General features: G+C 40.2%; 3 protein-coding genes across 3 annotated transcripts; 1 reads left to right on the plus strand and 2 right to left on the minus strand.

Moving 5' to 3' along the window:
• Positions 1-691: 691 nt before the first annotated feature.
• On the minus strand, positions 692-8,682 carry GCK72_023798 (uncharacterized protein; the record flags this gene model as incomplete). Its single annotated transcript, XM_003109767.2, has 31 exons — positions 692-716; positions 766-963; positions 1,010-1,108; positions 1,156-1,349; positions 1,396-1,587; positions 1,635-1,807; positions 1,852-2,299; positions 2,347-2,457; positions 2,503-2,660; positions 2,705-2,821; positions 2,887-3,322; positions 3,372-3,589; positions 3,634-3,789; positions 3,839-4,007; positions 4,055-4,149; positions 4,193-4,345; positions 4,394-5,020; positions 5,069-5,266; positions 5,318-5,409; positions 5,464-5,566; positions 5,616-6,015; positions 6,063-6,341; positions 6,386-6,517; positions 6,566-7,224; positions 7,270-7,330; positions 7,378-7,447; positions 7,515-7,584; positions 7,637-7,772; positions 8,052-8,295; positions 8,338-8,572; positions 8,622-8,682. 31 exons carry the CDS (start codon positions 8,680-8,682, stop codon positions 692-694), a joined length of 6,309 nt encoding a protein of 2,102 aa, XP_003109815.2.
• Positions 8,683-11,385: 2,703 nt separating this feature from the next.
• GCK72_023799 (uncharacterized protein) lies at positions 11,386-15,772 on the plus strand (the record flags this gene model as incomplete). The annotated part of the gene is made up of 20 exons (XM_053735559.1): positions 11,386-11,525; positions 11,573-11,658; positions 11,707-11,909; positions 12,177-12,296; positions 12,346-12,402; positions 12,450-12,518; positions 12,581-12,703; positions 12,757-12,870; positions 12,917-13,135; positions 13,180-13,397; positions 13,443-13,663; positions 13,709-13,875; positions 13,929-14,101; positions 14,371-14,467; positions 14,511-14,754; positions 14,803-14,954; positions 15,023-15,108; positions 15,153-15,361; positions 15,404-15,559; positions 15,609-15,772. The coding sequence occupies 20 exons, from the start codon at positions 11,386-11,388 to the stop codon at positions 15,770-15,772; spliced, it is 3,018 nt and encodes a 1,005-aa protein (XP_053579125.1).
• A 2,039-nt stretch (positions 15,773-17,811) lies between these two features.
• On the minus strand, positions 17,812-25,109 carry GCK72_023800 (uncharacterized protein; the record flags this gene model as incomplete). Its single annotated transcript, XM_053735560.1, has 18 exons — positions 17,812-17,931; positions 17,987-18,028; positions 18,072-18,179; positions 18,228-18,496; positions 18,546-18,603; positions 18,654-18,791; positions 19,059-21,242; positions 21,291-23,023; positions 23,069-23,651; positions 23,699-23,806; positions 23,865-23,966; positions 24,017-24,151; positions 24,196-24,423; positions 24,467-24,532; positions 24,580-24,660; positions 24,837-24,890; positions 24,936-25,024; positions 25,082-25,109. 18 exons carry the CDS (start codon positions 25,107-25,109, stop codon positions 17,812-17,814), a joined length of 6,126 nt encoding a protein of 2,041 aa, XP_053579126.1.

Below are 25,109 nucleotides of genomic sequence, written 5' to 3' on the forward strand. Positions count from 1 at the left end.
ACTTCAACCATACGTTCTTCAATCTCAGTGGTTTTGGAGTTAGATAGAAACAAAAATAAAATGACATGACGAATATGAAGTCGGTCGGGGCCAAAGATTGGTGCCGCGTTCATTGAGAGAAGGCAGCCAGAAGAAATGAATGATATTGTCAATACACCCGACGTCTTATATAATGGAAAACATGCACTATTTGGTTTGATTCTCGCTCTCTGTCCTATAGCAGATTAACAAAACTATGTTCGAAAACTTTTGGGACAACCTAATAATTTTAATAAAATCTACTTTTCACATTTTGCAACTCCAATTCATGTTATTTTGGTATAGGGAAACATAATAGTTAATAAAGTTTTATTTTCCTAGGAAGCTACAGATTTCCAGAACTACTGATGCACTCTTTGTTGAGGTCGATTTTGTTACAATTAAACAAATTTATAATGATGGCTCTTGAACACAGGCAAATAAGAGAAACTCACAAAAGACATTAACTTTCAGGAGAATACTAGTGATATGGTTTTTTGTAAATTTTAAGTACTATTTCTCAGACTTTAATAATTGCGAAAATGTATTGATCTAGTTTATTTGTGCCCTGAATAGTTGTGTAGAAATCAAAAATATAATAGTCCATAGAATTTATAAAGATTTATTCGAAAGGAAAAACAGTTGAAAACATTTAAAAATCCAGTGTTTTCAGTTAGTAGTTGCAGAAGTTGAAACGCCTGAAAGTTATGAGATATAAGGGAATCTCGAAAGTCGGTCATTTCTTACATGCATGATTGTCCTTGAACGAGGTTCACTCCATAATTCATCAAATCATGGTAATCCTGAGCATAATAGTAACATCTTGAGCTAACCATATTGGTCAATTGCTCAGAAGGTTGCATATCAAGAGCAACAACAACAACGTCATACAATCCAGATCGTTTCATGGTGCGAATCAACTCTGATGGATCAGCATCGGTGGGGCTAAAAAGCTAGAAGTTATTAAGTTTCCTTATCTTAGAAGTTTTACTTTGTGTTAGTGACATAAACCAAAAGATGTTTGACATCAGGATCAGTTCTGTATCCTTGAGATGGCATGTCATAGTAGTCCAAAGCGTATTGGAGTCCTCTGTAAAAATGCTCTTATTTACCATTTTTATCAAGATAGACACATACGCAGTAACATTTTGACCAGGTTGAGCAATGTAAGTCAAATTGTTCAAAAGACCGGACACTCTGTCATATGAGTTCTCTCCAGCGTTGAAGGAGAATCCACCTTGAGCCTGACCATAGACAAGAATTGAAGCGACTTGAGCCAATCCGTTCATGTAGTTGTAGGGCTGCATGGCAGTCACGGCAAATTGTTTCAACTGCAATATCAAATTTGAATGAAGATCAAAAGAATCAAACTCTTACAATTGTGAAAGTGACGTTGGTATCCTTGAGAGAACTGTCAATAAGGAAAAGTGTATCTTGTTTCACTTGTTGGAGATCACAGCTTGCTGGTGGTGGTGGGAGTGGAGGCCTTGAACCGACGGTGCTGACATAGAAGTTTCTCTTCCAGTTACTTCCGAACTCGCTGCTTCCGTAGACAATAACATAGTAGCTCTGTAATTATGTCTAACCATTATTAGAAATGTAGATAGACAACTAACGTCATAGTCAAATGAGAATGGAGTTGTGGCGTACCACTCATAACTACATTCTGCATCACGTCTTCTCATTTCAGTAGTGTGCATCAATCCGAATCCAGGCATAACAATTTGAACGTATCTGACGATTCCTTGACCGAGGCCATTGGCGTGAACAACGATGGTGTTGTTTTCAACTAAAATCATAAAACTTTAAATACTAAAAAAAATTACTACTAACGATTGATTGGTGCATGATGAGCGGCATCGATAGTAGCTCCGTTGTTGCTATCAGCTGCAGAGTCAACAAATCCAAGGAAAATTTCAAGGTTTGATCTTCCACGGACTGTGGCAAAACAGTTGTTTCCTCCGGTTCCTGTCAAAAGGATTCTGTATGTTCCAGCACGGGTGGCTCCAGTTTCATTGACAGGAAAAACTCCGATATAGTTGGTGTCAGAAGCAATAACACTGTCTGGTTTAGTCAGTTCGTCACCAGATGGGTCAAAGACCCTGATGTTCTCCATGAGTGGATGGTAGAAATCAATGGAAAATTCATACATCTCGTGTTCAACTTGGAAGATGATTTCGTCATTGTTGCAGTTTCCACTCGAAGCAGCGATTCCTCCGGAAGAATAGAGAGTTGGAATGTACTGGGTGAGGAAGTTCTTAGACAAGTCTACCGCATTCATCTGTAAATTCATATTGAAATGCAATCATTAAAACAGTGTTTAAATACGGTGAAAGTGTTTCCTTGAGAATAACTGATGATCTGGTAAAGTGAGTCAACATTTGGTGTGTTCCATCCTTCACCACATGGAGAGTCAATAGCCGGGAAGGCAAAGTTGATCTGAAATTCAGATAAGGTTTGCTGAAAGATAATAGTGAAACATACATAAGCCTTCTTGTCCTGAAGTTTCTGTGCAATTTGTCCAACTTGAAGATAATCTTCTGGAGAAGATCTGGTGATAACAAGAATGACAGAGTTGGGTGAAGCAAGAGCATCCATGTCAAGAACGTTCTTGAGAACACTGACGATTGGGCGTGGACACTCTGAAATCATAAATTGTGCTTTTGTATTCCGTATGCCGGTTTACGCGATGAGCATGGTGCACTTCCAGGGCAAGACATGGTACTAATGTTTTTGACAGCAGCAACAATGTCATCGGAGTTACGGGAAATAGTTGGTGGATACCAGGAAGCTTGATTGCTGGCTGAAAATTAAAACATTGAAATGGTTGTTGCATTGATATGTATGAAATGTGAGTTTAGATCTTACTAGAATCGAATGGATAGAGAACAAAGTTGTTGAACCATCCTTGAAGAGTTGCGTCGTTGTTGATGCTGTCCAATGAAGCCTTCAAATTCCTCTTCAACTGGAAGATGGATGATCCCATGTTGTAGGAAGTCTCAAGAACAATGGCAAGTGTTCTTCCCTTGTCATTGAATGATGTTGGGTATGGTGGTTCACAATGAGCAAGTTGACAGAATTGTCCAGTGAACTGTGGAACAGAGGAACAATCACAGGCACCATTCTTCTCAATTCCTCCATTTTGACAGACTGGAGTACTGCAAGTGGTTCCAACCCATCCGGCACGACAGACACAAACTCCGTTGTTTACAAATCCACCATTAGCACAACTGATGACAGTCTTGGTGCAAAGTGCATCACCATAACGTTCGAATGCATAACCGTATTGATCAATACCAGTGAACTGAAAACGTCCGAGTGTTTTGTAGAAAGTAACTGTAAAGGGTGTTTACCTTAATAGAGAACTCTGAGATAGATCCGTCGGTTACTGGACAACTGAATGGTGCTGAAATGGTAGCATAAGTACAAACTCTGTTTCCGAGTGGCAATGAGTTTGTGATAGTTCTGTTGCTAGAAAGAACAGCGTAGTTCAGTTTTCCTTCCATTGATGGTTTGGTGTCTGGGGTGTATGGAAGAACTCCAGTTGGATAAGCAATAAGGTAGTTGTTGCCTGAAAATTCAATCTGTCTTCTGGAACTTTTTCAATCTTTTTACTTGATTGAATGTTGGCATAGGTGCTTGGCTTGTCGTTTCTTGGATCAGTAACAAATCCAAAGAATACTTGAATGTCAGATTGAGAACGAGCTTGAATCTCGCAACTTCCGGAGTTGGATTGAACAGTTACCTTCCAGAGACCGGCGGGGACAATGTCTGTGATAAATACAATGGTCATTCAATTTCTCGCAGAACATCTACTTACTGACTCCTTCTCCAGGATAGTATCCTTGTCCATATCTGTGCTTCATGCAAGCTCCGAAGTTCTCCTCATTTGGATCAGCTGGCTCCCAAAATCCGTTAGAATTCATTACAGCGTGATTGTATTTTGGATTAGCGGGATCAACATCTGGAGCCCAGTTGGTGTATCCAGTCTGCAAGTGTTTACAATAATGTGCACTCTATTGGATATTGTTTTTACCAATGGCTGAGGAAAGTTTCCATCAGGAACATCCCAATACCATTGTCCAGCATTGAATGCAAGTCCGATCCAAGCACGATAACCATTAACTTGTGCTAAAAACCAGTGAGGTTAAAGAATAAACTGAAAAATACATACAAAAAACGAATTTGTTGACATCAGCATTATCGATGTGAATCAAATAAGCCTTTTGAGAGTGACAGAAGTCCCAACCGTCGAGCCAAGCATATTTAGTAGCGGTGAACTCGAAACAGTTTTGTTGTTGATGGTTCCAGAATGATCCTTCGCAAGCTGCAAAAACGAGTTTTTAATGGTTCTGAATTTTCGAATTTTCATTACCAGCGACGTATTGGTTCAATTTCAGTTCTGGATCATTAATGGAAACAAGTTCATAATCAGAGTTCTGTCCTTTAGTTCCATCTGGGAACATGACTTCAACATTGTAGAGATCAGATCCAATAACAGAAAGAGTGAGAGATTGAGTCCATCCATCAACTGGCATGTAGTAGGATGTAGCCTTGGTACAATCAGGAACATAGTATCTGTGAGACACTGCTGACTTGTACATGCTGACAATGAACAACATGACTTGGTCGAGTTTATCAGTCATGTAAACTGATCCTAGAGTTGTTTCAGTTAGGCTCTTGAGGTAGTATGGGAACTGTCCATTGTTTTCAGCGGCAGTACAGATGGATGATCCGACACCGACAAGATTTAGAACAATTTGGTATTCTTGAGCAACATCGAACAGTTGAATGTAAGATGAGTCATTTGGACCATCAGAATCAGCGAATATCCAAACAGATGATCGTTTTTCGGAGAGAAGAGCGGCTCCAAGCATGGCTTGTTCTATTTGAATTTGGCAGGAAGTCTCGTCTGCTGCGTAATTGGAGAAGTTTGCGGAAAGATTGACTACTCCGGCTACAAAATCTTCGGGTCTGTTGGATTTGACAAGGAGGCTTGAAGCTAAAAATTAAATTATGAATAAAAATGACTCTTGACTGAGTATCGTACTATTCGAGTTGACAGCAATAAGGATCCATGTGTTGATCCATTTGTCAGATGCTATTTGCATATCACGAGTCATGGTTTGCACATTTGCTGCAATCTTGGCAACAGAGTCCTTCATGGTGGATCTGGTAGAGATGACGAAGGCAATCGACTGTCCATCGAAGGAAACATCTGGGTTGTTGTTTATCGTAGTGCACATATCTGAAAATGGGATCCCTAGTTATTACACATTCTTCCCTATAGTAATTGTACATTGTTCGCAGAACGTTCCAGCAGTTCCGACTGGGCAAACACATTGTCCTCCTCTGGCAGTTCCTCCATTCGTACATTGAATGTTCTCGCAGCTAAACGGTTTTTGAAATAAATGTCAATCATATTAATGTTATTTCTAAACTCACTATTTTCCGTAGAATCCTGGTGGACAGATGCAGGTAGCGTTATTAGTTGGATCGGTCACTCCTCCGTTCTGGCAACTGTTTGGTGGGTACGGAGTAGTTGGAGCTGAAAAAAGAACGTGAATGAAGACATAATGATCATTATAGGTACTAACTTCCTGAACAGAATCCGGTAGTAGTTCTCTGAATAGTGTATCCATTTCCATCATCAGCATAGACTGTAGCATAGAATGGTTGTGAAATGAAGTCACAGAAACTGGCTGCTCCAAAATACATATGGAATCCACATCCATCACGGTACTTTCCACTGGAATAGTACATTGGCTTCTGGTAGGTGTTATCCAAATTCACGTTGCTAGTGATTGAGATTTCAGAGAAAAGACGGAATGGATCAGCAACCTTTCCCTTCAGTCCAGTGAGTTGAGCAACAATGTGGGTGGATTGACCGACGACTGGTTCAGAATCACTGGCATCGTCATTGACTCCGGTACTGGTTCCAATGAAGAGGTCATACTCGGAACGAGCTTGCACGCGGTAGGAACACGGCGTGTTTTGCTGGAAAGTTTTTTGTAAAAATGTGTTGGCACATTAAGAATACTTACAACATTGGACACAACAGTGATCAAGTGTTCTCCGATGACTGGATTAGAAATCTCATACAATTGAGTTGTTCCACTGTCAACAATCTTCAAAGCGGTGTTTGTGTTTCCATTTGGATCAGTGACGGAAACCGTCAAAGACTGTCCGATAGCAAGAATCATAAGTTCAGTTGTCGAAGAGTCAACGAAAAACACTCTGGTTGGAGTAGAGCAGCTTGCAAGATCATCGATAAGAACTGAGTTCATCTTATAAGCAGTAGCCTTGATGACGTTTTGGAAAATCTAAGAAAAAATATTTGTTAGTTTTCTGTTTTTCGAGTGTTTACAAATTCCAATGCGTCTGGAGTTGGTTGAAGAATGAGACCACCACTGTAATAGGAAGCGTACTCAATTGCTTGGAATCCTTGACTCATATCATCAAATCCACAGTTGTCTTGAACGAAGTAATGAGTGTAAATCTAAAAAGTATATAATTAACATCATCAAATGAATTCTATTTCACGTACCGGGAACTTTTGACGGGTGTTCATTTCAATAACGGTCTGCCATTTTTCAACATCGCTGGCAATAGCGTCAGTGAAGAAATAGATGGGAGACTTCTGGTAGATTGCGACCTCAGTAAAGATAGAAGCAATAGAATCAAAAGTGGCATCCGAGCACTGGCCAACAGTTGTTGAGGCAATTTTGATGTCACTAAGCAGTTTATCTTGAGAATATGCTGGGTAGTAGGTGTTGGTGTAGACTCCGTTTCCGAACTTGACAAGAACGAATCCTTTGTAGACTTCATAGTTGTTTCCTGCTTGGCTAGTGAGCTCCTTGTAGATGGCTGTAGAGATAGCATCCAAATATTTGTTCATGGAAACGGTGTTTCTGATGACAACGACCAACGTCTTGTAGTTGGTAAGGAAAGACTCCCAGTTTAATGGACAAGTGACATCTTGGCAGTTGGTTCCGTGATATCCAGCAGCGCACACACATTCATTCATGTCTGGATCTGGGAATCCGGCGTTCATACAGTTGACACTTTCACATTGTCTTCCAGAGAAAAGCTCTGGACAGAAGCAAGTTTGTCCTTGATCGGCAACGTTCAGGAGGGTTCCGTTGTTGAAACAACTAGTCAATGGGGCTTGTGTTGTGGTTGGAGGCACGGGTGAAGTGAGGTGTTCTAGAAAATGATACTTTAAGAAAGACGTCTAGAACTAGTACTCACCCATGCATTGAATTCTTCCGGTTCTTCTGAAGTTAAATCCGTTTGAGTCCACTCCATCAATCTATAAAACAAAATAATCATATGTATTCTTCCTAGATTTTTTCGTACATGGTAATAATAAGAGTTTTTGAGTTGACATTGCCACTGTCCGGCATAGAATTCATATCCGCATTGATATCTGCAAACTTTTGCTGATAAGAAGTGTAATGCGATTATTTTAAAAACAAAACGCCTTTCCAAACTACCTTCTTGTAAGAGCGGCACGATAGATTGGTTCGAGAGAGTTTCCTTGACGGATAGTGATCGAGTGAACTTCTGAAAAAGACGACGGTTAAAACTGTCTGGTTTCTGAGTTTGAGATACTCACGAGCTGGAGCTTGTTGACTAGCAATGTGAACCACAGCATACATTGGAACTCCATCAATACCAGATTCTCCCTGTGGAGTATAATCGGATTGTGGAGAGTACACAAATCCTTGGGAAACTTTGAGAGAAGTACCAGCCTGTAATATGACATGTTTAACACTTGACTCATTGATACATTATTTTATAGTTTAGTTCAAACAAATTTCTTCATTTTTACGACACGCCATTTTCCCATTTCAATGCCACGTTTTGATTGGTTTTTCAATGCGCCTTTGATAGGCAGAGCTCATAAAAATGTAGGCACGACGCAACTCGCGGTTATCAGTTTTCATCTTGTTACGATGGCAAATTTTCGAATTTGCAATGTGTGATGTTGTGAGGAATGTGACTAAAACTCAGATTTTCTAGTCACTTACGTTAACTTCGATGATACATTCAGTGGTTGGAACATTCTGGTTGTCGACGGTCAAGGAGTATCCACCAGATGGAAGATCGCCGAAGACTGTCAGAGCATATCCATCACCATTGTTAGTATACGTTGGAGTAAAGACCATTCCTTTGGAATCAGTGAGGTTCACATATGGAACTCCAGAAGCGGAAACATGGATTTGGATAGTTTGAGTTGTCTTTCCAACATCTGAATCAACCGGGATGTAGTATCTGAAAACATATATTAGTTGGAGAAAACAAAACTAAACTAACGATCCAGCACAGCTTCCTTTCAAGAACAGCAGCTCAATAAGTTCAGATTGTCCGGAAGAAGGAGCAGGTCTTGGGTCAGTACAAATTGGGTTTTTGCAACCATCTCCAGTCCATCCATCTTCACAAGTGTTTGAGATCCCGATAGCAGCAAAAATTGCTCTCTTGGCTCTGATATGAATAGGTTCTTGATGCTTTAGTTCCGGGTAGTAATTCGGCAAGTTTTGGAATGCAGAGTCTGAAAAACGGAAGTTTAGTTTTTACTAAAACAAGGAAAACCTGAATACCATGATTTGGGGCAGCTGCAACTGCAGTTACCAGTAGAAATAGAGCCAGTAAGAGCCGCATTGCGAGCTGTGACGACTGGGCAGCAGCGAACTGAAACTGTCCTATCGCAGATGTTAGACCGTGAAAAATTTTTATTGTTTGATAAGCCAATTTTGATATTTGCCCCGTCGTTTCCCGATTGCCACACTTTTTCCCTTTTTCGTCAGAATTATATGACTATCATTGATGATTGCACATGCCGCCACGACGCCAGTGACTTTCATAATCACTTTTGGAACATGGGTGTGGTCGAGTTCGGGAGTTATGTAGCGGTTGATGAAAAAGTATGCGCTTCATGAAAACTCAAATTTGGCATGACGTTGTCAGTGATGGATTCTGAAAAAGTTTGTAACCGAAAAAATGTCTGACGGTTTGAGAAACTGTCAGCAGGAAACACCCATGGAATGTTGTACAACTAGACGGAACTATTTCATTCCCAGAGAATGAAAGTGCAAAGTTCTTATTTGAAGCATACTGTATCTTTCGTGAACAGTATTTCAACTAAAAAATTTTTTTAAAGACAATCTCTGACTGACTCGAGCACAGGCCTACATGCCACATTGCACACGCGCGAAACTGATCCGTTTTGGGCGATTTTTTGATATTTCAGTACCCTGAGTATTCTAAGAACTGTACGTTATATCCCATAAGGCTCCGATCCCTTCGACTTACCGAAACGATCGATAGAAGTAAAAAACTGAAAATGAAGCATAACTTTCCTAGACACTGAAATTTGGACTAGGTGTTTATGTATATATTTTGAATAACCATAACAAGTATATATCTTATCATCATAAATTTGCTCCGGCACGCAGTACTTCGACTAGCCGAAAAACCAAAAGAAATAAACAAAGTGATTTTTCTACATGATGCAGAAGAGTTAGTTATTAGTTGATAACTAAAAAAAGGCACAAAATTGGGCGGAATATTGAGTCCTGAAAGAACTGATCCAATCTTTCGGAAGAAAAAAAATTCATTTTTCAACTTTAATCGATATTTTCGGTGGGACAAAGGAGACGGAGCCTAATGAGATATAGCTTGAAATTTTCAAAATACCAAAGTTACTAACATATTTTTTAAAAAACCATCCAGAAAAAATCAGTTTGGCTGAAGTGCAACATGAACAGGTGGCTTTATCATGACGTTGTCTTTTAATATCAAAATCAAATTCCAATTTTTGTTGTTTTTTAAAACTGGAACTTTTTCCACTTTTACCACATAAATAAAATAATAGCGCGATTATGTAACTTACAATAAATACATTTGTATCTTCAGAATTATGCGGCAAATTTCTCTTCAAGAGTGTTTTGACATCTTCAAACGGCAGAGAACATTGCGGTAGGTATAATACATATTATGTTCATCTCCTTATCTCACTTATCTTATCAGAATTACACCGTAACGGAAGCTGGAAGATCTCCCTCCCCTCAAAAGTCAAATCGATGCTATCTCTGAACGCTATGAGTGTCGGTTTTCAAAGTTTTCATAGTGTAATCTCAATAAATCAGCTGTTCGATCTCAGCGAAAGCTCGTCACATCCTTTCCCTTTTACGCACCCGTCAACCTCTCATTTTCTCGACGTAAGACCAAGAAAAAAACGAGGGGAGGAGTTACTGACGATATGACGATGAGTGAAGAGAACTTGCCTTTTCGCAAGTTGACGGCCTCCAGTGGCGGCGCACGCATTCGACGTTAACCCTTGTTTGCAAAGTCTACGGAATCCCTCCCGTCACAAGAAGTACCTCTACCTTCTAACGCCTTCTTCTGATTCCTCCAGATTTTTAATCACTGATCATTTTTAATCATCTTCATGTGGAACGCCGGCAAGCATGCTTATCCGTAGAAACGTGTTTCTTTCTATCCTATTTCTCCTACTATTTTTCGTCGATAGCAGGTGTGAGGAGGAAGAAAACCAAAAAGGTACAGATACATTACTAGCGACCTCCCGATCAGAAATCTTACTTCCTTCCTCAATTCCACATTCACATTATTTTAATCTACTTATTTACCGGACTGTGTGTTCTTCCCCATCCCTTTTGAAGGTTATCTTGAACTTCATTTAATTTGACTATGTCTTTTGATAGAAAAAAGATGAGACAAGTGCGAACATTTACATCCGGACATCATGTCTTCCATTCCTTTTTGGTGGCTAATGGCCATGGTAATGCGATGAATGCTAGATATGATGTTTATGAGTGAAAATAGATGCGAGAAAAACGAAAATGCAAATTTTGCGTCCATTCAGGATCAACACAGCCACCACTACCACCGAATTGTGATTGTCCAAGTGTGATACGTCCTGTTTGTGGGACCGACAACATTACTTACAACAACCTATGCGTCTTGCGTTGTGTTCAACGCACCAATCAAGGTACTAGCTTCATTTGACCCTGTGCCTAGTCTCACTTCAGATTAATGATGTTTTTCACAGATCTTCTCTTTTTTTACAACGACACCTGCTGCGAACAGAAGGAGTGTGAGAATGGGGGAACACCGTTATGTGACAATTTTGGTTAGTGTTAAAGTACTGACAGAACTGTGTATGAAAATGATTTTTTTTTCTGGAAGTATTTGAGAAAGAATTTGATTTCCCAGTGTGTAATAAATAGAATTGATTGGGCTATGAGCTTTATCTCAATCATACAATAAACAATGTTAGTTAAAATAGCAATTTTAGGTAAAACTCATGCCAACAAATGTCATTTCTCATTATTTCAATGTATTATGGAGAGGAGTATGGGTCTCTTTGCTGTAAAACTACACGATGGGCCTTGCTCAGCTAAAGATTGTAACCATAACTGCACACATACTGAGTTCGATCCGGTATGTGACAGCAATGGATCAGTCTACCGAAATCTTTGTGTGTGAGTGGTCAGTTTTGTGATCATTGATAAACATGTTCCGTTTCAAGGTTCGAAATGCGAAGATGCGAATTACAATTAGAGAGTCAACGAATTCAACTGGCAGAGGATAGAAAGTTCTGTTTGAAGAATCGAGGTAAGCAGTGGAATGTTTGGAACGACAAACATCTGTTTACTTCTATAGGAAGCCAACGATTCAAACTGGCGGGAGTGGAATCGTATTCCTCCTACGCAGAAGAACCGTATGAACAGAGTACTGAAACGACTACAAGCACAACTACAGTAATCACAACTTCAATGAAACCAGAAGAAGGGTTTCTCAACAAAGTTATAGCCAAAACAAATGCTCAAAAACCTTCATATCAAAACAACCAATCCCCGTTGACAGTAAGTTTTTTTTTCTAGAAGCGGTAAAATCTGCCAGTAATCGGCGTGGCAGCGGGAACGATAAAATCTAAGCCATTATTCAAAATGTACTGATGCTATCTCCGATTACAGCATTCTTTTTGTGAAAAAAGACCAACTTGACAAAAGGTAAATTATAACCTTTCATGTTTTTTTTTGAGATTTGACTAGGAAACAAACAAGTTGGAAAGACAAAAAATGTGAAGAATGTGGGTGGGACGACTGAATCTCAACAGTTTCTTTTTCCAGAGAAATGATCTTAATCGGGTATGCAGCATAACTGAATGTGATAAAGCATGGGATCCTGTATGTGACACCAGGAATCGGACACATAAAAATGTCTGTCAGTTCAAATTTTTTGCTTGCAAGGTGAATGAATTCGGTTAATTGCTAAAATCCAAAACGATTGGAATTTCAGATAAACAAAATTGACGGCAGTATAATAGACATTGCACATACCGGTGCTTGTAAAGCGGTAGGTCCTTGAGAAAGACTTGTAAAGGTGCTAGAAAATGTTTTCAGAGAAAGAGCACATGTATTATCTGTCCCAAAGATGAGAAAAGAATTCCGATTTGTGACAATCAAAATATGGTTGGTTCAATTTATTTTTATTGCTGATCGTCTACTAGTTGATGTTTACCTGCAATTTTCAGACCCATTCCGACCTATGTTCATTCATCCAATACAACTGTGAAGCTCGAAACAACGACGAGGAAGAAAGAGTCTTAGTTCACATCAAATCATGTCATGCAAGAAGTCCACAGTTTACCCTTAAAGTAGGTCAATTAAATTTTGAGAATAGTTAGATAATTAGGTAAGCAATTTTTAGGACGAAATGTGTCCAAGGACATGTAGCCGTGACGTGAAGCCTGTTTGTGATGAAGCCAATAACACTCATCAAAACCTGTGCCATTTCCAACAGTACAATTGCAATATGCGGAAGGTTGAGTGTTTTAGAAGAACAATTTCCTTATGTTTTTTTTTTGCAGCTAGGGATTAGATCCCCGTACTTGAGATACCTGAGACCATGTGTGAAAAACAGAAAAATAGATACAGCTGTGGAAAATGTTGAAATGAGAGCTTCGGTATCTAATATTGAAATACAAACTACCAAGTCTCGGGAATCAACTCCAGCATCTCCAACTATACCAAAACCTGGATCGTCAGAAAAGACTACATTCATTGTAAGCGCCTTTGAGAAAGTTATGGTGAGAAATTAATGTTTCTTCCAAACTATATAGAATCTTAACAGAAAAGCACAACAAGCACTGAGAGGCCAACAACTACGATTACATCAATAACTACCCTTTCTACTACTCCATTATCTACAGAACCTGCAATTACTTTCACATCAACTGAACCATTCGCAGAAACAACCACGTTACCAGATGTTGCATTTTTTGACTGTCCAAAACCAAACTGTCCAACAGATGGTCAACCGGTCTGTGATTCAGCTGGAAATTTGCATGGGTCTGTCGAAATGTCCCGAGTCGTATAAATTAAATTTTGTTTCAGAAACCTTTGCGAATTCACGTATTCCCGATGCATAGCTGCCAGCAAAGGTCATCAAATTCACATCGCAACAGAAGAAAACTGTATTTCGAAAGAAGCATGTGAGATGCCATGTACGGAAGATAAACACCCTATATGCGCTTCTGATTTTTCAACGTACGAGAATCTCTGTCAGTTCAGAAAACAAAAATGTTTGGATTCAGAGCTTGAAGTTTTGTTCAAAGGTACTTTTCCAGTTCAGTACAATAATTTATTCAATTAACTTTTAGGGAAATGCAACGAATGCCTCGATTCTCCATGTGCACTACCCGCGGAGAACTCTCCAGACGAATCCTTTGTCTGCTTGGAAGACCAATCCACAAAATCTCTCTGTGAATATCAAATGCTCTCATGTATATTCGAACGTGGTTATGGAGTGAACTTGACTGTCCAATATGTAAGTGATATCATATTACTTCGTTCATTTTAACACTTTTTTTCTAAATGCAGATAGGGACGTGCTGTCCTCCAGTTGAATCCTGTGACAATGAAAAACCAGATCCAGTGTGCACGGACAGTGGAGCCACTTTCTTGACAGAATGCGAATTGAATATTGAAAATTGCAAATTGAAGAAGCAGGACCAGCCAAAATTAGTCGTTGTTTCGAAGGGCGTCTGTGAAAAGTTAGTTCACTCTTGAATAGTTGCTTCTAAAGTGCTTTCAGAGACATGTTAACTGATGACTTCTCGAGTAACCGTAATTTTCAAAAACCAAATATTGAGTTCAAAAGAGAAAACTCATTCAATTGTTCAATGGAATGTGACAATTCTTATGATCCCTTGTGTGGAACTAATGGACTGACTTATACAAATGCGTGCTCGTTACAAAAAGAGATTTGTGATACAGCGAAGTGAGTTCTCTAATCTTTCAACTGACTGAAATTGAGTTTTAGCTCTACCATTGAAGTAGCATACACCGGAATGTGTTGTGATACCAATTGTCCGTCGGATTTCAGTCCAGTTTGTGATAGCAAAGGCAGCACTCATCAGGTTGGAAAATAAGCTAAAAACGTCAAAAATGCATGTTGTTCAGAACATTTGTCACTTTGGTATCAAGAGATGCATCGCTGAAAGAACATTTGGAGACGTTCTGACAATTGAAAAGTTTGAAGTTTGCAACCAAATTGCAGCTTGTAACGCTCAATGTCCCAAAGAGTACTCTCCAGTTTGTGCATCTAATCAACAGAACATTGTAAACGAATGTGAACTCAATAAAATCAGATGTTTGGTAGAAAACAATGTGACCACCGGAGAAAAACTTGTCAAGGAATATGATGGTAGATCTCTGTATTTTATTGTTTTCTGAAACATATTTATTTATTTAGGAGAATGTTGTCGACTAGAAAACTGTGACTTCTCAACATTCTCCCCAGTATGCGATACGGAAGGGGTAACTCATGCGAACATGTGCTTGATGAATCATAATGCATGCATTCAAATAAAAAAGTTCAAGAAAACCATTCAAGTCTCTTATCAGGTAAGTTTCAAAAGCAGCTGGCTATTGAAGTTATCATTATAAGTAGCCACTGTTTAATTTTAATTCAGGGACAATGCTGCAATCAACCATGTGACGAAGACGATGCGCCAGTTTGTGATGGGGACACAACTCATCCGAATACTTGCAAATTCCGGTAATGATTATAATTCTGGAAACATCAAATTTGCATGACTTTAGAATTGCTCAATGTGAAGCTGAACGCGTGAATAAAACTATATCCATCGCTTATTCCGGCGACTGCTGCATTCTGCCCAAGGGTGAATGTGAAACTTCAGGAGCTGTATGTGATTCGGAAGGGCAGACTCATTCTAATCATTGTGTATATCAACAAAAACGATGCATTGCCGAACGTATATCCAAGAAAACTCTTAATATAGTACATACAGGTAAGTTTTTGAAACGCAACGTCAAGAAACTATAAGTTTCAGGAGAATGCTGTGCGTTGGCGTCTTGTCCGAAAACGGGACAACCAGTATGTGATTCTAGAGGAAGAACTCATGATTCACTATGTCACTTTCATAATTCCAAGTGTATATTTGACAAAATACATACTCAAAACACAACTTTGACTTTGGATTATCAAGGTATTTTTATTTTCTAAAAATCATCCGGAACCAAAAAACCATATTTCAGGAAAGTGTTGCCCTGCTGGATGTACAGATGAGCTGTCAGTGATATGTGACCAACATGAAAACATCTACCGGAACTCGTGTTACTTTAATTTGAAAGCATGTGAAACATGGAGGAGAACACAAGACGTGCTACTTGCTACACCCTGCCCGCTATTACGAACATGATGATTCTCAACACTCATAATTTAACGTTTTTTTGTTTCATAGTTGTTTTCTGATTTTTGTAAATATATAGTAATTTTTTATTTACATGTTGTTCACATTCGTTACATGCTTGATGTACTTGCTGCGTTTGGAACCACGAGTTCAATTTCCCGATCTGTATCATGCCTCGGACTTGAACTTCTGGACTTTACATCTAACACAGCGAGTTTTGACTCAACCTCGTGCAGTCGCATTCCCAACACTCTGAAATTATAAAAGGCATGTTTGTAGATGATAGGAAACTACGACTTGTTAGCTCGTCGAGAGTGCGCCAACGCCATTTGCTTATCATTACACAAGTCGAGCAGAATAGTTGTTATCGCTCGATAGTCAGACTCGTCCAATTCAATTGCGTGTGAAGCCAACAACTCTCGAACTGAAAAGTATGACAGTAGAAAAAAAGTGAAACGCAAAAAGAATGGATTACTTTGCTTCATGTTAATAACTGCAACACTTGGTTTTTCCTCACTGTCGCCTGCTTTTGGAGATCGATTCATCATTGTCTGAAGACAAAAATAAGAAATTTGTTTGTTACAAAATGTTGCCAGTTACCTGCACGTTTACGGCTTCGGCCATCTGTTTGTATTTCGCTAGAGTCATTTTTATGGACTCACTCTCCTCTTCTGCCGTGTTCAGTTTGGCTTTCAAAAACCGGTTCTCAGCCACTAAACTGTCCAAATCTTCAGCCACCTTAAATACGCCAATTAGAAAGTTGTCAACTCAATGAGATGAAGAAAAAGATGGGATGAAATACTTACTCGACGGGGATCTCCATTCAACAAATAACTGAGTTCATTGCTCAGACGGACCACTTTTTTCTGCATTTCGTCCCGTTCAATAAGCAGTTCTTCTTTGATTCCAAGCATTGATCGGAGATCGGATTCCAATTCTTTACACTAAACACTTATACTGTAAATTTGAAATTTAGCTAGAAAAATATTACCTTCTTCTGTAACTTTTCATGAGCTCCCAATCTCAGGAGTTCATCTTCATCGGTGGAAAAACTGCTTCGAATGGAACCACCCATTTTTTCAACCTGATAAAAGCAATTGATGAGTCATAAATACTAAAATTGGATAATTACTTCAAACTGGGCAATGGTCTGCCGGAAAGTTTTGCAATCTTTCTTCAAATCTGCTTTTTCATCCAACAATTCTTGCCTTTCACTTTTCAGCTTTTGATTTTCTCTCTTGAATTTGTTGACATCCTCTATCAAGTCTTGGGTTTCAATGCCAAACTTTATTTTCATATCGTTTTGGCACTGAAATAAATCAAACACAATCATTAATTGTTCAAATTCTTAAGCAAGCAAACTTACAGAACACACCAACTGCAGTTCTCTTTCTGTTCTTTCCAAGTTCCGTTCTAATGTTTCAATTCTAGCAGCAAACGCTTTTTTCTCAGTCTCAGATTTCTCCAAATCCTGCCCAAGACGAACGATGGTGTCAGTTTTCGCACTACATTTTTGTTGGAGAGCCGCCACCTACAATTATTTTTTCAGTGAATACACCAAAGAAAAAATTAAAGGAACATTACCTGCTTCTTTAATTCTAGAACTTCAACTTCTTTATTTTCTTTCATCAAGATGACACCGCGTGGCAAGCATTAGTGGGAGCCTAGGCGGTAAAATCGATATGGAGTGGAGGGCAGAGGAGGACCCGCTGCCTTGCACACTCTTTTATGACCGCGTCAGCAGAGAAGGAAACGCATGAAAAGAGTTGTGTGAACATATACTTCCGGAAATCAGACGTATTATTTTTGTTTGCTTTTCTGTACATGTACTTTTATAGGACAGAAATTGAGAAAATTAATTTATTTTTCAGATAAAATTTAACACACACACATAGACTTTAAATAAATTCCCAACTATCCCAGAATAAGTACAATAAATGACAAAGATTAACAGAAAAGGACTACACAAAGACTAACGTGTTTTAAAATAAAATAGAACGGAGAAGTTAGAATAAAAAATTAAAAGAAAAAACAAAATCTGAAAAGAATTAATGAATGTAAGCATATGGAGAAGAGGCGTATTCCGGAAGATGAGCTGGTCCATAGTTTTCGAAAAGTCTACGCATATCAGCAACATGAATCAAATCGGTGTGTTCGCCATCGTAGTGCTGAAAAATTTCGTCGTTTAGAGTCGAAATCAAAATTAATTGCAACGAAACTTACATCATGAACATTTTCTTGAGTAAGAGTACCATTACGGGATCTCTGAAAATTAAAAATTAGTATAGCACTAAATACGTTCAATTACCGGTGCCGGACACACAACGTTTCCTCCAACAATAACTGGGCCTTTGACAGTAGAAACGGAAGATTTACGAGAAGATTGAACGGAAGAACAGGTAGATTTACGGGCAGCCTGAAATTAGTTATTCATTTATTAAACTATTCTCTTGGCAAAACGTACATTGTGGATTTGAACTCCATTTCCGATGGAAGCCACAGAGCTCTTGCGTGAAGATTTCACAGATTCGCATTCCTGGTGTGGTTGGAAAGTTTCATGAGAAATTGGGCTTCTTGGTGGGAGACGTGGAACACCGGCAAGTGGAGTTGGTGGTGGGACAACATGAGTGGCACCGAAAACGTTGACGAATTCACGAACATTCTTGACGACACGAACGGATTGATGGTCTCCGTATGGATTATGAACGACAGGTTGAATAGTTGGTTGGACACCTGAAATTTTAATTTAATTGAACAGAAATGTCCTGTATTATGAACTTACGTTGAATTGGAGCTCCGCGGACAGTGCTCACCGTCGAGGTTCGAGAATGTGGTTGGTGCTGGAAATGAGTTTTTAGAATATGCCAAAACTTTTATACGAAGAACATACCTTGATAGAGCTAGCAACACTGGATGGTCTCGAAGGAACATCATTGTGATTCTCGTGATGGTGATGATGGTGATGATGATGTCCACTTTGAATAGTTGATTTTCGGGAGCCGCCCAACTGCACATGATCACTCACTTTCTGCAAGTATTTGTGTATTAATAACAACGGAAGTAGGGTGGTTGTACCTAATCAAATTTGTCACGCAGGAACTATATTTCAAAATTGAAAGGAAAAAGAGTTGGAAACAGGAGAAATAGGGTGTGGTAGAGGAATTAGAGAAAGTTATCATGATAAAACTGTGTTGATTGATAAATATGAAAAATTTAAAGACTAGAGAGTAGAAATGAAAGTCAAAGTCTAATAATAATCTGGTTGAGGAGAAGTGAAAGAGCGGGGCTTAGGGACTGGGAAGTGGGGTTCCTCCGACACTCCATTCTGACGAGATTTTCCGTTTTTGAGCATATAATTCGAAGGTTCATCAGGGATTGTCTTGTACGGCTTCAGGTTTGCATTGGTGTAGACCGGTCTGGACACTGGTTGGTTTTCTTGGTCTTCATCGTCATCAGTGCTTTTCAAGATCTTCTTTCTCTGTTGTCTTATCATGTCGGTAGTTGTGCTGGTCTTGGTTTTCTTCACAGATGGAATATAGTGATGATGGTAGTCGACAGCTGGCACTAGCTCTTTGTGTTGGACTGGTGGAACATAGTGGTGATGGTGATCGTAATCAGGAGCCATCTCCTTCAACGGAACTTGGGGCACATAGTGATGATCAAGTGGGGCATAAACTGTCTGCTCTTTTTTCGGAATGTGAGGAAGGAATCCGTGATGAGTATTGATTTCTTCGTGAACATTCACTGGGGTTTGATGAGAAGGAACAAAGTGGTGTTGGGTGTTAACATACACTTTCGGATCTGTAGTTCTAACAACCGATGGAGTGTATTGATGCTCACGTTCAATTTGGTTAGCCACACTCTTTTCGACCACAGTTGGAACATAATGATGCCTGTCATAATCTACTAGTCTCACGTCTGCTGGTTTTGCAATTTGGGGAACATAATGATGCTGATCAAATTGGTCACGATGGTCCTGTTGCTTGACCAATGTTGGAACATAATTGTGATGACGGATGTCCACTCGATGATTCTCTGCAGTCTTTGGATGAGTTGGAACATAACTATGCTTCTCCACATTAAACTTTTGTTGTTGTTGAGACGTCTTTTGTACTGTTGGGACATAGTGATGGTTCTCCGGAAGTTTTGGAGTGACGGCTTTCTCTGGAATCTTCTCAACAAAGTTGTGACGATGCTCGATTTCTGAAGTGATTCCAGTGTTCTTTCTCACGGATGGCACATAGTGGTGGTCATTCACTTCTTGCTTCTCTCCTGGCTTTGGTTTTGCAACTGATGGGATAAAATGATGCTCACGGTGAATTTGTTTGATTTTGTCCTTCTTCAAAGTGTCCGGAACATAGTGGTGCTCATGCTCGAATCCCCAGAAATCGTTGTTGGCTTTCTTCGTCGGTGGAACATATCCATGTTTGGTGTGATCAGATTGTTGTTGATTTTCCTGGTGCTTGATGGATGGAAGATAACCATGATGGGAATGGTCAGCGTTGACTTTCTCTTCTGAGTGCTTTACTGAAGGAAGATATGCATGTTTTGAGAAATCCTTCTGGTTGGTTTCCTCTGTACGAGGGACAGAAGGAAGGTAAGCATGTTTGGTGTGATCGGCATGCTCGGCGCTTTTGGATCTCTTTGTTGAAGGAAGATATCCATGTTTTGTGTGATCAGCTGATTTCTGATTTTCTGCTTTCTTCAAAGGCGGCATGTAGTTGTGCTTCGAGTGATCACTGCGTTCCGAACGTTGCGAATTGTGCACCGATGGAAGATATCCGTGTTTGGAATGATCAGTTTCACGTTTGTTGTCAGCACGTGGAACAGAAGGCATGTATTCGTGTTTGGAGTGATCGGTTGGTTGATGACCATCAGTTTTCTGCACTGGTGGCACGTACTGATGCTCATGGATGACTTGTGCATCCTTGGTTTTGAGTGGAACCTGAGGGACAAAAGAATGGTGATTGATGATCTTGGGTGGTGATTTGTGACTAACAGACTGTTGGGACGGGGGGAAATAAGAATGAGAATGTTGTTGCTCATGCCGGGACAAGTGCTCTTTAGATGGAAGGGCTGGAATATAATTGTGAGAGCGATTCACCTCCGAAACATGTTTCCTTGGGCTGGCTTGTGGCACGTAGTGATGATCTTGTTGCACATGGACTCCAGTTGTTGACTTCACGTTTTGACCAACTGGAATGAAGTGATGAGTTCTATCATATCCATTGACTTGCTCAGATTTTCTGACTGCTGGCAGATATTGATGCTCATGGACCACTTCTTTCTTTAACTCTTGTTTTCTAGCTGCTGGAACAAATCCATGTTGACGGTCCAACTGCGGATGTCTTTCATGATGATGAACAGCAGGAATATAATGATGTTCAGAAGTATGCTGCTGATGTTTTTCCTCTGCACGAACTGGAAGCGGATAGTAGTGGTGCTCCCTGGGCAAGTGTGGTGCTTTGGGGTCGTAAGTCTGGACAAGTGGAACGTAATGATGCTCTTTACCCTCAAGTTTTCTCACCACATGAGTTTCCTGTTTTGGCGGAAGTGGAACATACTGATGCTCATAGAGCTTCACAACCTCTTTCTTCTCAGCATGACTCACTGGTGGCAAATACTGATGGTTGACCAAATCAACCTTCTGATTCGAATTAGCTTGCGCTGCTAGAGGAATATAGTTGTGCTCCCGAGGAAGTCTTGGAATACTGTCGTGTTGCATAGTAAGCGGAATATACTGATGCTGACTAGCAACTTTGGCGCCGTGACTTTCCGTTGTTTTAGACACTAGAGGCACGTAATGATGCTCTTGTCCAGTGTGAACCGCAACTTGTTCAGTTTTCGGTGCCAACGGGTAATAGTGATGTTCGTGGCCGACCTTATCACCACTTGCCGTCTTTTCCATGTTTCGTTTCGCTGGCAGTGGCATATATTGATGATGACTTAGATCGTTGGAGTGACGCGGCGCCTCGGCAGTTTTGTTTGCAAGCGGCACAAAACTGTGATCATGGCTTATCGAGACTTTATCGGAAATAGCCACATTTGAATGAGCTGGCACATAATTATGGCGTTGATTGATTGTTGCGACAGTTTGATCTTTTTTCTCAACAAGAGGAAGGTAGTTGTGCTCGCGGTGAATTTCAGTTTTCGAATGCTCAATGTTTCCTCCTAGGGGAATGTAAGAATGGCTTTTTCCAGAATCAAAAGACTTTGTCTCCTTATGAGTTGTGAGGGGAACGTACTGGTTGTGCCATTCCACTTCATCTCGTTGTTGCACAGTTTCCATTTTTAGGGGAATGTAGTTGTGCTCTCTAACAACGTGACAAGAAATGTCTTCGGTTCTTTGCGTTTGAGCCAACGGAATATAGTGGTGCTCATGAGCCACATTTTGGATCACTTTGTTTTTCTTTTCCAGGGGAATGTATTGATGCTGACGGCTAACATGCTGCTGATGATTTTCCGTTGTTCTAGTAACAAGTGGCACATATTGATGCTCACGATGCAAAGTATGTTTTGACTCCGTGGAATGAGAACGTTTCTCTAGAGGAACATATTGGTGCTCATGAATGATTTGTCTGTGCTCATTTGTTCTAGCTGGAGAATCTGGAAGGTAGTGATGCGTTCTTTCAACACTACGACTCTCTCGCTTGGTTTCCAAGCTGTTTGGTACGTAGTTGTGATGATGGAAAGGGTGACGCACTTCTTTCAACGGCGATGTTGGAGTAGACGGAACAAAGTGGTGAACGCGATCAATTTCCTTGAAATAGTCAATCGACTGTACTTGTGGACTCTGTGCAATCTCATGTCCATCAGCTTTTTTGATTCGTGTGTCCACGTAATGGTGACGTGGGTTAATGTGTCGGTACTCTGTTATCACTTTGATTTGCGGAACATAGTGATGGCGCTGATCATCAGTATAGAAAGCTGGCGAATGTGAGAAGTTTTCAACTACTGGCGTATCATAGACATGGTGTTCAACTGGAGGAGGTTGATGATATGAGGAGGAAGATGAGGAAGAGGAGGAAGAGGATTTTTCACGAGATTCAAAAGGAACGTCATAATGATTCTCTACAGAAGAAGAAGAGATGAAGCTATCGCCGACCTGAGTTTGAGTTTGCTCAACAACGACGACGTTCTCATGATGATGATGGTGGTGTTGGTGATGATGCTCTTGGTGCTCATACTTCTTTAGGTCAAGAACTGGCGACATTGGTGGTGGAGCGCCATGCTCAAATTTCCTGCGAAGGGCGCTTACACCTATAAGATCAACAGATGAAGGTCTATCCGCTCGGATATGAATACCTTCAGATCCGTAGCGGACGTCTTCCTGAACAACAGTGGTCGACTTGACGACATCCTTGTGATGATGAACCTCCGGCTCGTACGCGTTATACATATGACTCTCTTCATGAGTACGGGGTGGCTTTGTTGGGAATGGAGCCACGTAAGCCATGACTGGCTGCCTAACCTCAACCTCTTCCTCCTCCAGCACAGCAGCTGGACGCAACTCCTCAGTTATTTTAGGTCCGATAGTATGAGCGTAAATTTGACGACTTTGGTAGGTGGAGGCGGTGTTAGAACGGGACTGTTTCACATCGGAGGTGAAGGTATGGGAAACATGGGAATCATGGTGGTGATGGTGGTCATGGTCATGGTGGTGGTGCTCGGAAACGGAATGCTGATCCTCGTCGAACACGACTGATGGCACATGATGGTTCTCGTGAACGATTTGGTAGGGCTCGTATGTCTGTTGTTGCTCAATAACATGATCATGAACAACTTGCTTGACTTGCTCCTCTGGCTCATAGTAGTGGTGATCGACGGTGTCAACATACTCGACCTTCTCGAATCCGAAGGAGTCCTCGCTTCTTGCGTCAAAACCTCCCTGAACATAGCAGCACTAATATAAATAAGCATAATGGATAGGGTTACCTGTACAGATGGTGGTTGATAGTACTCAGGAGCGATGAGGTCAGAATACTCGAGTTCGTGACTTCTTTGTAAAACATTGATTCCGTTTTGAGAGCCAACAACTCCTCCCTGCAAATGAAAAAAATGAGACCTTCAAACAACATAATATTTATTTGTTACAACTTACGACAGCGATGGAATGAGTTAGTTTGGATGGAGCAATTGAGTCTTCGCTGTCACTTTGCATGTGAACAGATGCTGGAACAATGCTGGAAACAACAGATTCATCCTGAAAATTGTTTGTTTAACATTCTTCTCTTTTGGTATCGATATAATTACCCGTCCGTGCAAGTTCTTGAACTGCTCAATCACAGCATCATGCTCAAAAGATTGACCAACAGCAAGTGGAGTTGGAGCTTCAGATCCAACAACGCCTCCAACAACTGCTCCTCCTCCGACAGCTCCTCCAGCAATCTAAAATTTTAATTTTTGTTGTATTCTATTGTGAGAAAACGCACAATTGGTTGATTAACCAAAGTTCCTTCTGTTATTGTTGACTCGCTGTCATGGGTCAGAGCGGAATGATGAGAATGTTGAGAATGTTGAGAATGACGAGAATGGTGCGAAGCAGCAGAATGATGTGATCCTGATTTGGAAGAAGCAGTGGAGTGCGCCTTTCCAATTACAGCTTCTCCAACAACAATTGGTGGCATATCGTATTGTGGAATTGGTGGCAAGTCATAGTGCTGAAATAATCACCATCAATGTATATTGTATTGTCAATCATACCTGAGCAGATTTCTGCGAAACGCTGGAGTGGACTGACACCGATGTTGCCTTGGACAATGCCGAAACCTGAATAAGAAAAAATTCAATTTCTTCCTTTCTAGTTGTTCTGATACCTCCGAACGTTGGTCTTCGGTGTCAACAGTTGGACGGCGATTGTTCTCAATCTGGTGTCCAACGACGTTACCAACGGTTACCTAAAAATTCTCATTTTCCTATTTGCGGAACTCATAATCTGTTGTTTTCCACATTGTCTAATTTTGATTTATACACAATCAGAGAGCAAAAAATGGTTTTCAGTTTCAATGCGATAAGAAAACATTAAGAAGTCAAACACATTTAAAAAGTGAACGATGACGTATAACACACTTACCCCAGATGAAGTATACTCAAAGTGCTCGTTATGGGATTCGACATGATGGGATTCCTAAAAAAAGGAAAGTTGAATGTGAAGAATTAAAAATAAGCTTACATTATGGTAAACGGTGTGAGATTCTTCATGAATAGTCGTTTGACCAACTGTCGGCAGAGTAACAGCAGAGAATACCTGATCCATTAAACCTGTAAAACAAGAGATGAGATGCCACAATAAAAAAATTTTGAATATTCAAAACTTACTGTCACTCTTGTTTCTAGACGCCATCAT

Source organism: Caenorhabditis remanei, chromosome X (assembly GCF_010183535.1).
Source record: "Caenorhabditis remanei strain PX506 chromosome X, whole genome shotgun sequence".
NCBI lineage: Eukaryota > Metazoa > Nematoda > Chromadorea > Rhabditida > Rhabditidae > Caenorhabditis > Caenorhabditis remanei.